Below are 17,275 nucleotides of genomic sequence, written 5' to 3' on the forward strand. Positions count from 1 at the left end.
TTTCCAGGCCATTTCCACTTGAGATACAGCCAGGCAGGCAGAGCCATACGCACACAAATAGCAGGGCACCATTTTCACTCCATTCCAGCATTTCTGTCACTGGGAACACTGGGAGTAACTCGCTCTGACAAGTGACTCCCTGCATTAAAGCCAAGCTGCCAGGCTGCTCTTGGGCACACACCTGGGTGAGGGGAGGGGATCTGGGCTGGCCAAGCTCTTCCTAACCCAAGTCAGGCTGGGAATTCCATGGGAATGGCTGCAGGGCTGGGGGAGAGGCAGAGCCCTTTGTCAGGGCATCCTCACTGCTTGTGGCCATGCCAGGGGGCAGGAGAGCTCCCAGAGCTCACCTGAACGGATCCAGAGCTCACCTGTAGAGCCCAAATCTCACCTAAACAGACCCAGAGCTCACCTAAACAGCCCCAAATCCTCATTTACACAGTGCAAACCCTCACCTTTACAGCTCCAGACCTCATCTGAATAGCCCAAACTCTCACCTGAACAGACCCAGAGCTCACCTGAACAGATCCAGACCTCACCTGTAGAGTCCCAATCCTCACCTGCACAGCCCCAAATCTTCACCTGAACAGATCCAGACCTCACCTGCAGGATTCAAACCCTCACCTGCCCAGCCCCAAACCCTCATCTGAACAGCTCCAGGCCTGACCTGCACATCCCCAGCCCTCCCCTGGCTGCTGCCCCACACCTGGATGGAGACCCAGCCTGGAGGGGAAGGGCAGAGCAGAGAGCAGGAGGAGCCTGGGGACAGCTCAGCCCTGAGGGGGGACACGGGGAGGAGCCAGAAGGATCCCCTCCCTCTCCCCTTCATTTCCGCCCAGGATATATATATAAAAGGACTATTTTTCCTGCCTGGATTCCTTTTCCCGGCGTCCCCGGCCCGTCTCAAGCCACCCTGTCTCCATGGCAACGGGCCGAGGGAACAGATGGGTCTGGCAGGCAAATCCCCCCTGGAGGAGAAGGCTCAGGGCCACCCGCCTTGGGGACAGCGATGTCACCCTCCCCTCATCCTCCTGCCATAGGGGCACCTCGGGGTGGCTCTGCAGGCAGAAGGGACAGGGGTGTTCCCTTCCCAAAGCCCCACCTGCCTGTGGGGACAATCCACGTTTTCTCAGCATCTGGAGCATCTCCCCGCCCGCCTCCAGCAAACCTCACCCCTAACCCAGGGCACTGCACACCGGGACAATTCCCACCCCAGGAATTCCCACCCCAGGCGGGTTCATCCCACCAGCCTGGGATGAGCAGAGGGGTGGGTGAGGATCCAACTCAGCCACTAAATCTCCCTGTGGATTAAAGTGTCCACGTGGGGCTTTGGAGGAGGCAAACAACAGCTGAGCCCTCCTGGAGATCCCAGAGCTCCTCTGGGATATCCGAGAGCAGCAGCCAGGCCTGTCCTGGACAGAAAAAGGTGGTTTTTCCCCTCCTCTTTCACTTCCTCCTTCACCTCCTCTTTCCTCACCCTGTTTGCAGACAGAACTGCAGACCTGATGCAGCTTGTTGTGCTCAGCCCCAGAGCTGGTTCCTTTTTTGGGGGGGAAAACAGTGAGTGTGAGGCTTCACTTCAAAGCCTCCAAAGCTGTCTGGGCCTGACTCTCTGTGGGGAAACTCAGGCTGAAGGCACCAAGAAACTCTGCTGCAAGGAAAGGAAAAGTAAAAAGAAATGGCTGTTCCTTTAGGAACTTTAGCACGGGCTGCCTCAGCTGCTTGAGATCATTTTCTCCTGAAAAACCCAAAGCAACACTCGCTCTCCAGAGCCAGTTTTGGAGCTGTCACCACCATGATCCCAACTTCCTTCACTCCACACAAATCCCTGTGGATGGTGGCTGAGTTCTGCACCCTGTCCCCATTCCCACAGGGGCCACACAGCTGCTTTCCCTGCCCATGGAGTCCCTGGGAGATCCTGGGATTGGGGAGCAGCTTCCTCAGGGCTCAGGAGCCAGAGCAGGCTGAGGATGGGAAGCAGGGTGGGAGGTGATGGTGCTGGGAGGCTGCAGGGAGTGGGGACCTGAACCCTCCTGCCTTTCCTTTCCTTTCCTTTCCTTTCCTTTCCTTTCCTTTCCTTTCCTTTCCTTTCCTTTCCTTTCCTTTCCTTTCCTTTCCTTTCCTTTCCTTTCCTTTCCTTTCCTTTCCTTTCCTTTCCTTTCCTTTCCTTTCCTTTCCTTTCCTTTCCTTTCCTTTCCTTTCCTTTCCTTTCCTTTCCTTTCCTTCCCTTCCCTTCCCTTCCCTTCCCTTCCCTTCCCTTCCCTTCCCTTCCCTTCCCTTCCCTTCCCTTCCCTTCCCTTCCCTTCCCTTCCCTTCCCTTCCCTTCCCTTCCCTTCCCTTCCCTTCCCTTCCCTTCCCTCTTTTCTCTTTTTTCTCTTCTCTCTTTTCTCCTTTTTCTCTTTTCTTCTCTTTCTTTGCTTTGTCTTCCCATCCCCTCCCCTCCCCTCCCTGGCCCTGGCAGGCTCCCAGGGGTGCTGGTGCTGGCCTGGGGGCCCAGCCCTGCCCAACCTGCTCTCAGCCCACACCCGTGGGAAGCTCCGGAGCCCGTCCTGCCTCTCAGGTGTGGCCCTGGCCCGCGGGCTCCGCTGCTCTGCCAGCTTGGAGAGGAGCACAGGGAAGGGCAGCAAAGCCTCCCGGGGTGGATGGCAGCACCAGCACCTCTTTTGGGGGCTCCCTCTCCTTCCTGGGGTCCCCAGGTAGTTTTTTGGGTTTTTTTCCTGCTGGTGTCTGGGATGCCAGGGCTTTTCTCTGCAGAACCAGTTGGGTGCAGGAGCAGCCGTGCCCAGCCCAGCCTGCCCCACGAGCCCACCTCTGCCTGTCCTTCCCTCTGCTCCCGTTCCCGGATCAAAGCTCCCCTCCCTGTATTGCAAACATTATTCAGCTCTGAGATAAGGAAGCTCTCCAGCAGCACTTTATTAATCCCACAGGAGGCAGAAAGAAGCCGAGTGAAAGGGTTTAGCGTGGCCAGGACAGAGACTAATGTTCTATGAAACACCTTTGCAAAAGAGAGCCACGTCTTTTTTTCCCAGAAACTCTCCTGGGAACTTGGGTAATAATTAACAATTATCGAACTTTAAACCCTCCATCTCTCTCCCTCTGTGTCCTGAGCAGGGTTTTGTAATAACTCCCCCAGTCTGGAGCAGTCCCAGCCCGCGGTGCTGGGGTGCACTGGGGCTGCAGGAGGAGGAGGAGGAGGATGCAGACAGACTCCGTGGGCAGGCAGAGGCAGCTGCTGACTCTGCTGCTTCCCTGCTCCTCCTCTGGGCTTGGATGTGCACCTCCCTTCCTTCCTCCAATGAATCCTGCAGCTCCTTTGGCCACAGAATTGAAGTGGCTCCTTGTGGTTCTTCCCAGGGAAGTTTCTCCCAGCCTTGGGATGTCACAGACTCCTGCATATGGCTGAAATCCTCATCTACCCAGGAGAGAGACTCGAGAGCTCTTCCAGCACCTGTGTAAACCCATCTGCTGTCTGAGGCAGCCACAGTCAGTGCTGTGAGAGGCTCACACTGGGACAAACTGGGTGCCCCAGTGGGCTTGGGGTCCATCCCTGCCTGGAGGAAGGACCACAGAGGTTCGGAAGTGCTTGCTCACTCAGCAAAGGGCGTTTCTGTTATCTGCATCCTACCCCGGGGCAGCTCAAGTGTCAGGAATCCTGCTCACAGCCGTGCAGGGGGTTTTTGGGAAATGCAAAACTCGCTGCAGGTGTCTGGAGACTCCCACTGCTGTCATGGCAGGACATCCTTCCTCCTGCCCCTCCTGCCTCAGCAGGATGTGCACACCTGACAGGCATTCCTGCTCCAGCAGAGCCAGGCTGTGGGTGGGAAGGAGCAGGGACCTGCAGAGATGTCCAGCCCACACCTCTCACCCACCTGCCACCCCTCTCCTGGAAACCAGAGGTGACCCAAATGCAAAAGCAGCAGAGCAAGAAATCAAGAGACCTTTGAATCCAAGCAGGCAGGGAAGGCAATGGGCCATGCCCACCCAATTCCATGATGTCAACCCCACATCCCACACCCAGAAACCAGGCCCAGTCTTTGCACTGACAGACTATTTACAAAAAGCATTTCCTGCCTTCTAAACTCCCTGGGCAAGGAGCTGCCTGCTTCTGGCTGCTGTGAAAAACCAGCCAGATAAAGGAGAGTCACCTTTCCCTGTGCTCTGCAGATGTCTCTGCTGGGATCAGGGAGGATCAGGTGTGCAGGGCACCCTGCAGACTGGGGCAGTGTGAGCAGAGCACAGAGGGACAGCTCCCAGCAGCTCCTGACAAGGAAAGGCACTCAGAGGTGAGGGGAGCTGGCCAAGGATATTCCAGGGAGCTCGTGGCAAAGCCAGGAAATGCTGCCAGCCCTTCTGAGCTCAGCCTGCCTTTGCCATCACCTCCAGGCCATTCTTTCCCTGTAAGTAAAAGCTGATTCACGCCTGGTAGGAGTCGGGAGCAGATATTCCCGTTTCCACTGAGGTACTGTAAGGTACTCCACGGGCACAGCAGCATTTGAAAATGTCAAGAATACAAAAAAAATATATGTGCTTAAGGAGAATGATCTGAGCCATTTATTTCCAAAGTGGGTTCAGAGGCAGTGAAAGGTCTCAGATCAATAGCAGCAAAACTGCAAATTGGAGTCCTCCCCTTCACCACAGAGAGGGTACAGCTGAGGCAGCATCTGCACAAACAGCCTGCCCACAGCCCCTGCCAGCCTGCCTCAGCTCTGACCTTGAGGAGTCGCCTTCCAGTGGGAGAGGGAAACTCCCCCTTCCCTCTCAGCTCTGGGCTTTTGTTCCCCGGACGCTGATTAATTTAACTTGGGTACATTCTGTCCAGGGCAGAACCCCAGCCTTGATAAACTCACGCCACTTACACATCAAGGAGAAGCCTGCCTCATCCTGCAGGTAGAGATAAACCCCAAGGGGCTTGTGCAGCACAGGTTTGGAGGTGAATCCAGCAGAGAGCTGGAGCACCAGGCTGGCTGTGGCATTTTGGAAGGTGAAATGCAGTTTGCCTGCTCAAGTGCCCCATTACAAACAGGCTTTTCTTCCCCTCCTGCCCCACAGCTGTGCCTGTGCTCGGCCCTGTGCCCCAGGGAGCCCTGGAAAGGTTGTCCCCATCCAAAGCTGGGATCAATACAGCTGTCAAGCTCTGGCCACACTCCCCCTGCTAATTGGAATTACAACAGGCAGACTGCAGCTTTCACTCCATCTCTCTGTCTCTTGTCATAATGTAATCAAAATCTCTCTCTCTATCACCGAGCGTGACAGGAGCAGAGACTACACGAGACTACAGATTCCTCCACACCTCACTGGGGCTGGGGAGCTTTGACACAGGGCTGGGGAAAGAGCCCCTCACTGCCAAAACTCCAGCTTTGGGATGAACAGGATAACGGGAGAGGTGGCCTGAACCCCACAAAGGGGCTGGGCAGAGAAGGGAGGAGGAGAAGGAGATGTGAGGTGCTTTGAGCAGCCCCAGGGGGTGAGCATGGGGATGTGGGGTGCTTTGAGCAGCCCCAGGGGGTGACCATAGAGATGTGAGGTGCTTTGAGCAGCCCCAGGGGGTGACCATGGGGATGGGATGTGGGGTGCTTTGAGCAGCACCAGGGGGTGACCATGGGGATGTGGGGTGCTTTGAGCAGCCCCAGGGGGTGACCATAGAGATGTGGGGTGCTTTGAGCAGCACCAGGGGGTGAGCATGGGGATGGGATGTGGGGTGCTTTGAGCAGCACCAGGGGGTGACCATGGGGATGTGGGGTGCTTTGAGCAGCACCAGGGGGTGACCATGGGGATGTGGGGTGCTTTGAGCAGCCCCAGGGGGTGACCAGGGGCAGCCACAGGTTGGCTGTGGAGGTGGGCAGAGTCCAGGAAGGAGCCTCCCTCCTCTTCCTCCTGCCATCCCAGGCTCCTGCCTCGCCTCAGCCACAGGTTCCCACGGGCTGCCAGAGCCAAGAGTGAGCAGGGGATGAGCGGATGAGGCATGAAGCAGCTTGGCACGGGCACGGGGCACTGGGCAGGACCCAGAGCCAAAGCCCTGTGCTCACACAGCAGCCCCTGCACGTCTCACTGCCCCTGCTCTGAGGGCTTGGCCAGTTTACAGACCCAGGGTCATCCATCCTGGGCAAAGGGTGCAGCATCCCTGATTTGTTGGTCGTTATTAAAGAGCAGTAATGCAGGGCTGAATTACCCACAGGAGGGAGGGACCAGAGCCTGGACGTTCCCAGCTCCCCTGAGAGTGGCCATAAACAAAACTTAAATAATTAAGAGTGCTTGGGGGGAGATGCATACTCTAAGTATTCTTAGGCTTGTGCAAATGCAGGAAATAAATTCTTGGAAGGTGCCAGGCTGGATGGGGCAGAGGGAGGCTCATTTTCCAGATCACTTGAGAGCAGCCGTTATAAATCTCAGTGAAAGATGCACCTCCCCAGGCTGGCGATATTTTTAAACTCAGAGAGAGAGAGAGAGAGAGAGGGGGGAGAGAGAGAAAAAACCACATTTTAGTATTTACACCACAGGCGAAATGGGTATTTAAAAATCAGGGTACATTTTCCAAAGTCTGTTCCTGCCACGCCAACAAATAAAGAATTTTCTTTCTATAGTGTGCTAGCTGGCAATATTAGCCCCAGAGAAATCACTGCTACCACCATCATTCTGTTGAGAGCTGAGAAATCAAACTCCCAGAAGGACTGGGGGAGTCGGGGGATAAAGGTTTTTTCACTGGCGAATTGCTGGGAACTGGATCAGCAGCAAATCCTTGGAATGCTGAGGGGTGGCTCCTGCCCTGGCCCTGCTTGCTCAGTGTCTGGGATGGTGTCCCAGGGGAGTGTCCCAGCCCTGCTGAGGCCACCTGAGCTCTGGAGCTGGGAATCCATGGATCAGCATGGGCAGGATCTGCAGTTTGCCTTTCTGAGCCTTTGGTGTGCTCCAGTGCTGGAGTGGGCACACTGAGCTGGTGTTTGGGGGGACATCCAGGAAATCGTGTCAGGATCACGGGTTGGATGAGGCTGCAGGTGATGGGATGAGAGTTCCCAGCCTGGCTGTCCTGGAGAACCCCAGCTAAGAACTGCCAGGGCATCCCTGCAAAGCACTGCACCTTCCTTTTCCTCAGTCCTGCTCCTCATTCCCTCCTCGGGCACTGAGAACATTCCCCCTTTTCCAAGCTCAAACCTCCCTCCCACCCCTCCCCAGGAGCGCTGCCATCCTCGGAGGGATCCCATCGAGCTGCTATCAAAGGGATGCACGAGCACACCCATCAGGCATCACAGCATCCAGCAAATCCCCAAACAAGCCTGCTGGAGACATCAGAGTCCTGAAATCGCTCCCTGTGCCAGGAGATCCCAACCAGCCCTCCCCCACTTCCCCGGGATTCTCGCTGAACCCGAGCACGAGGTGAATTTGGCAAAGCTCAGCCCCATCCCTGGGAAAAGCCTCTCCATGAGACTCACCCACAGAGAGCTCCTGGCCTCTCCTGCTCCCCCGGCAGCACCCAGATATTGGGGGGCTGAACTGGAGTAAAGGGATCCACGGCTGCCCTTTCCCCCCAGCCCAGGAATATGAACTCACCATTCCCAGTGAAATCCCCAGCACTGCACCGAGCCCAGCAGAGCCAAGAGGGGTCCTGTATCCAATGGAAACTGGCAGCTGATATGAATTACAGCATGGCAGGGATGCTGCTATGCAACACATCCCTGATCCTCGGCGCCCATACATGGGCACAGCCTTGGCTCTGCCCCGTATCCAGGGATGTCCCTTCCTCCAGCACGGCCCCCAGACCCTCTGTTGGTGCAGCTGACCAAGGAAGACCCCAAAGATGCCCAGGAATGAGCAGCTCGTGCAGTTGTGCACCACCAAATCTGCTGCTGCCTCCTGTTCCAGCCCTTAAAACAACACTGCTGCTCACATTGCCTTGGCTCAGTGAGGAGACAGGCAAGAAAAGGGAAACACAACCCCTCCAGAATGGGGGATGTCTTCTGCTAGTGCATTCTTACAGCCCCTAAATCGACCTGGATTATCCATCCTAAACACTTCCTCTACTTTTGGCATCCCCCAGGTGAGGAAGGCCATCAGCACTGGTGGGAACAAGACCCTGGGGTTACTCCAAGGGGTCTCTGCTGGTTGTGCAGCCCAAGGAAAGTCAGAGTAAAGCCCCTTGGATCCCTCTTCCTAAGAAAGACATAGCCAGAGCTCGATGCAGGTAATTCTCCAGTGCAAAGTGTCCCCCTGACTGCAGGGCTTGTAGAGTGTCATTTCTGGAAGAGGTTTCAAGGCAAGGGGAGCCTCCATCAGGGCTGTGGGTTTGGGTGAGGGGTGAGATGTGACTTCACAGAACTGACAACTCATAACTCATGACTGGGAACTGTAACTGGAAACCCCTAACTGGGAACTCCTAACCGGGAACTCATAACTGATAACTCATAACTGGGAACACATAACTGGAAACTCCTAACTGGGAACTCCTAACTGATAACTCAAGACTGGGAACTCCTAACTGGGAACTCGTAATTGATAACTCCTAACTGATAACTCCTCTGCACCAGGCTCAAGCTGAGCAGGTTCATGCTGGGCTGCTCAAGGACAGGGCAGGGTTCATCCCTCCCTCTTTGCTCTCTCCTGCCCTGAGTGCCACAGCTCCTCACACAGGGCAGGAAAACCATCCCGTGTCAAGCTGCTCTGCACAGGAATCAGGAACAGAAAGTGACAGAAACTCTGACCTTTCTCCTCCCCTACTTCTCCTATTAAACTCTCCCCTGGGCCTGTGACTTCTGCCCATCAGGGACCATTTGTAACCCTTGGCTGTGCCAGGACACTCAGCACAACCACCTCTAATTACAGCCCTCTGCTCCTGAGTCACAGCAGCCTCTTGTACACATCAGCACCAGACCCTGAGCCCACAGCCAGAACTCTGCCCCCAAACTGAGCCCTTGGGCTGTAAAAAGGGTCAGTGGAAAGCTGCTCAAGCAGCACTTCCCTTGGTCCAGAGGGTGTCCTGCCGGGGGATAGGAAATGAAACCTGCTGTTGCCACATGTGAGAACCTCAGTGCAGAGAGCAGACAGCAGGTGTGAAATCCCTGAACCCAGATGACACAGCTCCAGAGCCTGCACTGCAGCAGCCTCACTGCCTGGAGCCTCACACGGAGCACGGGGCTGGCTCTGCTCTCAGCTGGCCACAGAGCACCTCATTACAGTCCCTCAGGTCCCTCCCAGACAGCCCTTAGTGCTGGGATGGCTCCGAAGGGCTGGATGTTAGCCCTGCCTGTGAGCTGCACCCTCTGGTGCACAGAGAGAGGGAGGGAGGGATGGATCTTCCACCAGAGAGAAACAAAACAGCCTCAAAATCAGCCTAATCACAGGTAGGGAGAGAACTGCTGGGAAAGGGAGGTGGAGGCTGAGTCCTCTTGCCTAACCAGGCTTGGGAGTACCTGCTGTCTCTCAGCCAGGTGGTCCATCTGCTGCTGCTCCCAGGCAGGGATGTGATTTGCAGGTCCTGGCCCGCATCTGGAGCATCCCTGCATGGTGGGGAGCAGATGGAGGCACTTTGCTGTTTCCTGCAGCTAGAAAGGCAAACAGGCTGGGATGGAGGACAGAAAACCTCTTCATTGTGCTTTATCTCCCAGGGAGGGGAATCACACTGGTCCTGCCTCTCTCGGGCTCCTCTCCCTGCACACCTGGAGGCTGAAGTGCTGCCCACCACCCCACAGCTGGCTGAGAGCCTGGGAGGGCAGGCCTGCAGCAGAGAGAGGCACAGTTGGGTGGATGATGCTTAGAAATGCTTCCCTCTTGCATCACACCCAGCAATGTCAAGGCAGGATCATAAACCTCCTGCAGGGACTGCTTTGTGGTGGGGGAATGGAGCAGAGATGGTTCATCAGGTTGGGTCAGTTCCTCCCACCCATCCCTAGCACTCCACGGAGCTGCTGACATGACAGGAGGACACTGGCCAGGCCCTCTGTGCCTCCCTCACCTGCCCCTCTGGGCTGGGGACAGCCAGGGACTGAAGCTGTGTCCCCTTTTCACAGCCAGGAGCTGCTGTTTGTGCCCCTGGGGCTGCAGCAGAGCCCGAGCTGTCACAGCTCTGGTGCTGCCAGCCCGTGGGAACGGCTGCAATCAGTGCCCAGACAGGACAAACTCCCAATGGGCAGCAGGAGTTGAGCTCCACACGTGTCCCCAGGCTCCCATGGAGGCTGGGACAGCACAGAGTGCACAAAGTTTCAAAGGACAGTTGCAAAGGGCAGCGAATTTCGCTTCCCGTTTCTCCATGTGACAGAAGAGGGACGTCAAACCCAGTGTGGTGACGGAGGGGAAACTCCTTCCTCCCACCAGCAGCACTTGGAGCAGATTTTCTTCTGCTGCAGAGCCAAGGGGTTCCCCTTGAAAACACCCTGAGTGTGCTGGGACGTGCCTCAATCCAGCCTGGTGTGGGAGAATCCGGGGAAAATGCACCTGGGAGAACATCCGTGGCCTAACAGCAGCCAGGAGGAAATGTGTCACCAGACAGTCCTTAGTTAAACAAACCTTCACCTGAAAACGCTGCTGTGAACTCAGAATTTTGCGTGCTGGGCTGGCTGAGCTCTGGTAATTAACACAGAGGTGTCTCCAGTGCAAACTGGGTCCCTGCTCCACCAGCTCACCCTTCAGCAGAGCTGCCCTGATTTCATCTGACGTTATTTGAAAAAGGAAGATCTCCAGGGGTTGTGAGATTGGAGTCCCTTTCTTTGTCCCTCCCTCATTTGTTTCTGCTTTTTTGCACTGATAAGCCTGGCTGGCCTGTGAAAGGGACTGAGCAAGAGCCATCAGCACCTCGGGCAAGGATGTTGCAAGACTCCAAGCCTTTCTGAGCAGCCCTGAGCACTGTGGCCATCCTCCTGAGCACCGGCCAACTCACCCCTGCAGCTCTCACACAGCCCAGCCCCAGCTCGCCCAAAAATGCTTGGCTTGGAGCAAACCAGCCTGGTGGAAGGTGTCCCTGCCCAAGGCAGGGGGTTGGAAGGAGATGATCTTTAAGGTGCCTTCCAATCCAAATCATTCTGGATTCTGTGATTAAAAATCCTTTTTCCTGCAGTGCTTGCCCCCATCCCTGTGCTGGGAGGTGGGAAAGAGCCCCCCCCGGCTCAGGGTGGCCACTGGCTGCTGTCCCCCCAGGCTGTCCCCAGCCCGAGTGGCACTGGCAGAGGGCAGGAGGTGCCAGGGGCAGCCAGGCCTGGGAAGCAGGTCAGGGACAACCGGCTCTTCTGGTTCCCTCCATGATTCAGCCGAGGTGTGAGCCCTGCTCAAAGGAGCCCTGTGGTGCCTCCCTTGCAGCTTGGCTTTTGTGGCTGCTGCAGCTGCAGCCCAGAGCAGGGGTGATGCAAGGAGAGATGTGCCAGGCCCTGCCAGCACCTCCTGGGCCACCAGCTCACCCCAAGCACTGGATGTGCCCCTGGAGTGTTCCCTGCTGATGGGACTGGGCTGGGAGCTGCTGCCTGAGGAGCTCTGCTGGCTCAGGGAGCAAACAGCATCTCTGCCATGGGGCAGACACCCACCCTCCTCCTGCTCGTGGGCTGAGCTGCCTCTCCCCCAGCCTGGCGCCTCACCCACGCTGACACACTCACAGCTCCTCTGCACGCCAGCCTAAAACCGGACCGGTCGGTTTAAGGGAGGTTTAATGAGAAAAAAAATCAGCCAAAGACACAGTTTTTGCTTCCTGAAATAGCCTGGTGCAGGTGTTGGTGAGTTTTGGGAGGAGGCAGGCGGCGGGGGAAGGAAAAATAACAACCAAGGACTCAATCCAAAGACCAAATGAGACTCTGGCAACTTTTTTTCATTTTGGAAGCTGCTTTGGGATATTAAAGCATCTCTAGAAAGTGCAAGATGGAGCAGATCCTGCAGTGACACGCTCTGGCTCTCCCCAGCACTCCAGAGAGCTTGTTGTACCTCCCCAAAACGAACCCTCCCTCCAGCTGCAGCCAAATTTGACCTCAGCCCTGCAGGTCATCACGGCTCAGTCAATGCTCCTTTCAAAAAAAAACCTGTGTCAAAGCAGCTCCAGCCACCTCTGCAGCTCTCCCCTGTGGAGCATCTCAAAGCACTTCGCCAAGTGTCCCCAGGCCCCTCTGGGAGAGCAGGAGGTAACCCAGCAATGGCAGAGAGGAATTTGTCTGCAGCCAGTGCTGGAGCAGAGGCCCAGATGTGACCAGGCACAGATGATGATGATGCTGCCTCTGCTCTGTGTGCTGCATCTCGAGCTGCAGGAGCTCCACGGAGGGGATAAACAGACAGATTGTAAAGCATAAATTTAACTGCAAGTGTTCTTAACCTCTGCAGATCAGCTGCCTGGGATCTCTGCTGCCCTTCCCCCATGGATGGCTCTCCAGAAGCCCCTGTTGATATCAACACCGTGAATGGAGCGTGAGCTGATACCTGGTTCCAAATGGATGGGCACGGAAGGCTGCAGGAGCCATGGATTGAATCCGTTCTGGACGATTGAACTGCTCACATTAAAGATAATTTGTAAAGCAGATTTTTATACGAGGCTCCTTACGGCTTTTACAGCGGCGGAACTTTTATTTCCTTATCAGAGCACACACAAAAAAAGCTAACATTATCTGAAGGGGGAGGTGGGTGGGAACAGAATGAAATGGCATTGATCAGCTGGACATGAAAGGTTTTCCAGAGAGCAGGCACTGCTCTGATCCTTTCTGGGGTATAAAACCACATTTTCCAACAAGTCCACAGCTTGTGGTGGAGGATCCTGAGTTTCCTCTCCTTGTTAAGCAAGCTCGTCTGTATTCACAGCTTAAATACAGCTTTATGTATGTTTATATATATGATTTTGGCACAATGCATCGTGAACTCGAGGAACTATCGTTCCTCAGGACCTGGGGTCTGGTAAAGACTCCCTGCTTTGAGCAGCTCTGGTCCTTCCCTGCACCTCTGCATCCAACCACAGCACCCAAAGGAACGAAATTAATGAATAAATATTTAATGTAGAGGATCAGACGCTCCTGCAGCTGCGGCGCATCCACCACTGAACTGGTCGGGCCGAGAGTGTCGCCCACACAGGCTGCAGGCAGCGGCGCTCAGGGCTGGGGAGGATTCATCCTGCTGGAACACTGCGGAGCTGGCTGTACCCCGGCCTTGGCAAGGCACCACGAGATGCACCACTGGCTGATCCTGGCAGGGCTGTCAGCGGGACAGGGCAAGACAAACTGCCACGGCACTGCAGTGGCAGCAGCACAGCCCCGAGAACGGCCAAAAATAGGAGAAGTGCAGGAGGGGGGGGAAAAGTGTCTCTTGGCAGGACAAGGTGAGATGCCAGGCTGTGTCAGGTCACTGCGTGTCTCCTTGGTGAAAGCAGCTCCCAGGGGAGCACAAAGTCCTTTGGTTTAGGCAGCAGAGTCACCACAGCATCGCTGCCCCTCCGGTGCCTTTCCCGGGCTCTGGGGAAGGAGGGGAAGGGGCAGGAGGGAAGGAAGGTCGGGGGGAAGAACAGCAGGGAAAGTTCTGAGACTCCTGTGAGGAGCCCGAGCTGAGGCAGGCACCTGCCTGCGAGCACAGAGCGCGGGGAGCCCGAGGCTGTCCCTTCCCTCACCTCTGTTTGCAACGCACAGCACATCCCTTTGTCCCGGGAGCACCGGGGTGTGCACCAGCCCTGCTCTCCCATCGCCCTGTTCACCTTTTCCCTCTCGCAGCCTCCCTGGGATCTGGATCACCCCGCTCCCGTTCCAGCTCAGTCTCATCCATGTTCACCAGCCCATCCAGCCGGGATCTGTTGCTCTCCCATGTCCTGATGTTATCACATCCCGCCTTTGCCACCTCGGGGAGCTCCGGGCATCGCTCTGCCGGCCCAAACCTCGCTCAGAGCGGCCACATCTCACAGTCCCAGCCCCGGCAGCCCGGCCGCTCCTCCGGGGCGCTGCCCCAGCCCCGGCACCGGGGAGTGGAGGCGATTCCAGCCCGCCTTCACCGCACCTTCCCCCAGCTGCGGCTCCTGTGCCCGCCGCCAGCCGAGCCCCAGAACGGCAAACCGCCCCTGTTCGCATCTCCCCGTTCGTTCACAGGCTGTGCGGGCAGACCTGTCCCTTTCCATGGCTCCGGCTCCCGGAAAGCCCTCCGGGATGGCATTAACCCCTTCTGCGCCGGAGCGGAATGAATGAGCCCCCGCAGGGCAGCGGCCGAAGTGGGTCACGGTCCCGCTCCCGGCGCTGGGGGGGAGCCCGGGGAAGGTCCCGGCCCGGGGAGGGGACACCGGGACACTCTGCCACCGCCCGCGAGGCTCCAGCGAGCTCCCGATGCACATCCCTGCCCATCTCCCCCGCTCCAGAGACGGATCGGAACCCGAGCGATGGATCGGAACCAAAGGCACGAATAAGGTGCCATCTGGCAGCCGCCGAGCTCACAGGCAGCGAAAGGAAGCGCCGAGAGCCGGGAGCGGCTCCAGCCCTGCCGGGAGCCCGTGGGCAGCGTGTGCCGAGGGGATTTCGGGGATGCGGGAGAGCCCAGAGCCTCCATCCCTCCTCCCGGCACATCCGCGCTCCGTGCCCAGCCTGGCGCTGCCTTGGGGGAAGCCTGGCTGCCGCCGCGCCTCGCCAGACGCCGCTCCATCCAAAACACCAACAAACGGCCTGGGCTGGCCGGGCTGCGGGGCCGCTGCCTGCAGCTGCTCCCAAAACAAACCGGCGTGTTGTTCCCGGCGCTCAGACCGGCCCCGGCTCTCCCCAGCCTGGCACAGAGGCTCCCACACCTGCTGCAGACCCCAAAACGCCGAGCCCACCTTTCCCAGCGCTCCCCCGCAGCCCGACTGCCCCACGGGCACCCCACAAAGCCCCTGGAGCCCCCCAAACCCCCTGGAGCCCCCCAAAGCCCCCCGGGACCGGCTCACCTGGAAGGAGCGCGGCCGCCAGGATGCAAACTCCGATAGTCCAGCACGATGCACGGCAACTTGTCTGCAGCCGTGAAGCCATGAGAGTTCCTTAGGAGCGATGGGCAGGGGTCGGTCTGGCAGCGCCGTGGGCCCCCCCACCCGCCCAGCCCCCGGGGATGCTCAGGTCTGCTTGAAAAAAAAATTATTCAAAAAAAAAAAAAAAAAAAAAAAGGAAATAAAACCGTAGGTGCGTGAGGACAAAGAGGCGGCGGGAGGGCGGGGGGGCTCCGGGGGAGCTCGGCACATCCGCGGGGCGCTCCGGCCGCGGGGCAGCGCGCCCGCTTCCCTCCCCTTCCCTTCCCTTCCTTTCCTTTCCCTTCCCTTCCGCACAGCCCGGGCGGGTGACGAGAAACGGGAGCTCGGAGGGAGGGAGGGGGCAGGAGGGAGGGAAAAACGCGATTAAAAAAAAAAAAAAAAATTATCGAGAGGGAAGGAAAAAAAAAAAAATTCAACCAAAAGAAAGCCCAGCCAAAAAAGCAAGAAGGGAGACAAAACAAACGAGGAGCGGGCAGGCAGAGCCCCCGGCGGGCTGCGGCCGTGCCGTGGCTCGTGGCTCCGGCGGCGGGGCTCGGCAGCCCCCGCCCGCTGCCCGCCCTGCGCTGGGGCCCCGGCGGCGCTCAGCTCAGGCGGTGCCGCTGCGGGGCCGCTCCATGGCCGGGCGGGGGTGCCCGGGGCGCGGTGCTGTGCCGGGTGCTGTGCCCGGTGCGGTGCCCGGTGCGGTGCCCGGTGCTCGGTGCGGTGCCCGGTGCGGTGCGGGGCCGCGCTCGCTCTCACGCACACACTGGCGGGCGGGGCGCGGCCCGTGATGTCAGCGCTCGGCGGGAGGAGGCGCAGCGTTAACCCTTCGCCCGGCGGCGCCCGGGGATGCGCGGCCGAGGGCGGGCCGGGCTGTGCTGGCCGGGCAGCACAGATGCCGGATGTTGGCAGCTGCCGGCGGCTGGGCTTTGTTCGCGTGTCCGCCCAGCCCCGGGGTGCCCGCCCGGGCCGGGTGCCCCCGCCTCGCCCCCGCGGGGCTCGCTGGAGTTCGGCTTGTTCTGGATTCCCCTCCGGACGCGGCTGTTCCTCAGTTCCCGCCCTGGCGCTGCCCGGCTCCCACCGCCCATTCTGAACGTGTTTTCCCCCCGCTCCATGCGGAGAACGCGGAGCCTAAAGCGGCGATCCCAAAGCTAAAGAGCCAAAGCTTTAGCTAAAGCGATCCGGGCTGCCCGGGCTGTGGAGAACACGCCGCTTTCCCGGGGCCTGCTGGATGGAGGAGCCTGTTCTGGCCGCCCTCTGTGTGTGCCCATCACGGGGGGACTCACTAGTGGCCCCAGAGCTGATGCCGGGAGGAGGAGGAGGAGGAGGAGGAGGAGGAGGGGGCAGCGGTTTCTCTGGCTCTGTGACAGCCTTTGCTGTGCGGACACGGACACGGACACGGACACAGCCCCAGCCCTGCGGGTCCCGGCCCGGGGGATGCTCAGCCCGCCCGGCCCGGCCCCTCCGAGGATGCGGAACCCCAAACAAAGATGTGAACAGCGGTGACAACAACCAACAACAGAGTCATGTTGATTTCAAGCTCCATTAGAACAACACGGGAACAAATCAATGCCTGGCGGGCAGGAAAGGACGGGAGCGGTGGGGAAGGATGCCACACATAGAGGGGAAGGGGAAGGGAAGGAGGGGGCAGCCGGCAGCTGTAAAAGATCGCCCCAAGGACCCCTTCGGCAGTCTCCTCCTCCTTTTAATTCCTTTAGAAGTTAATTCTTGTTCAAGGGAAGGATGGGCAGCTCTGTAACAAAGCGGATTAGCCAGATACAAGGTTTGTTCCGAAATAACAAAAGTTATTACGTAGTAATGAGGTTTAGTGAATAGATTGGCGGGCTGGAGGCCGCTGGGATTCCTCTGGACATCCTGCCCCCGGAGCTGGGGCTGCTGAACTGGTGATTTCTGTCTCCTGCCCCTTCCCCAAAGCTGCAGGCCTGAGTGAGGAGTGCAGCCCCCCGTCCTTGGGGACAGGCCGTGGGGAGCTCCCAGCATCCTTGTGCTGCTTGGTTTTCCTGCCCGTGCAGTGTTTATCTGTCTAATTTCAGTTTTAATCCATAAAATCTCATTATTTCCTTTCCCAACTCCATTAAAGAGATACCTCCGCTGAGACATTGTTCCCCTGGGCAGGTCTCTGTGGGTTACCATGGAGTTCCCCACATTAACAATGTTCCAGCTCACATCATTCCCGGTGTTACACTCCCCTTTCTCCCGTTTGCTCTGTTGTCACTGCACCTGAGTGATGTCCCTGAGATCCGTGTGGCAGCCACACCTCAACACGCCTTTAAACTTCCTGCATTTCAGGTGGCATTCCAGCCTGGAAAAAAAAAATAATATATATATATATACATATATATATACATATATATATATATA

At 57.7% G+C, this 17,275-nt stretch overlaps 1 protein-coding gene across 1 annotated transcript in view; it reads right to left on the bottom strand.

Moving 5' to 3' along the window:
• The window catches only part of LOC310918931 (nectin-1-like), a 60,242-nt gene extending 44,485 nt beyond the window's left edge, over positions 1-15,757 (bottom strand). Inside the window, exon 1 of the mRNA XM_083877948.1 lies at positions 14,837-15,757. Within this exon, the coding sequence (XP_083734074.1) occupies positions 14,837-14,918 (82 nt within the window). The 5' untranslated portion in view covers positions 14,919-15,757. The remainder of the gene's footprint in view (positions 1-14,836) is intronic.
• Between the last annotated feature and the right edge of the window lie 1,518 nt (positions 15,758-17,275).

Source organism: Zosterops lateralis (assembly GCF_965231275.1).
Source record: "Zosterops lateralis genome assembly, chromosome: 25".
In the NCBI taxonomy this organism is placed as follows: domain Eukaryota; kingdom Metazoa; phylum Chordata; class Aves; order Passeriformes; family Zosteropidae; genus Zosterops; species Zosterops lateralis.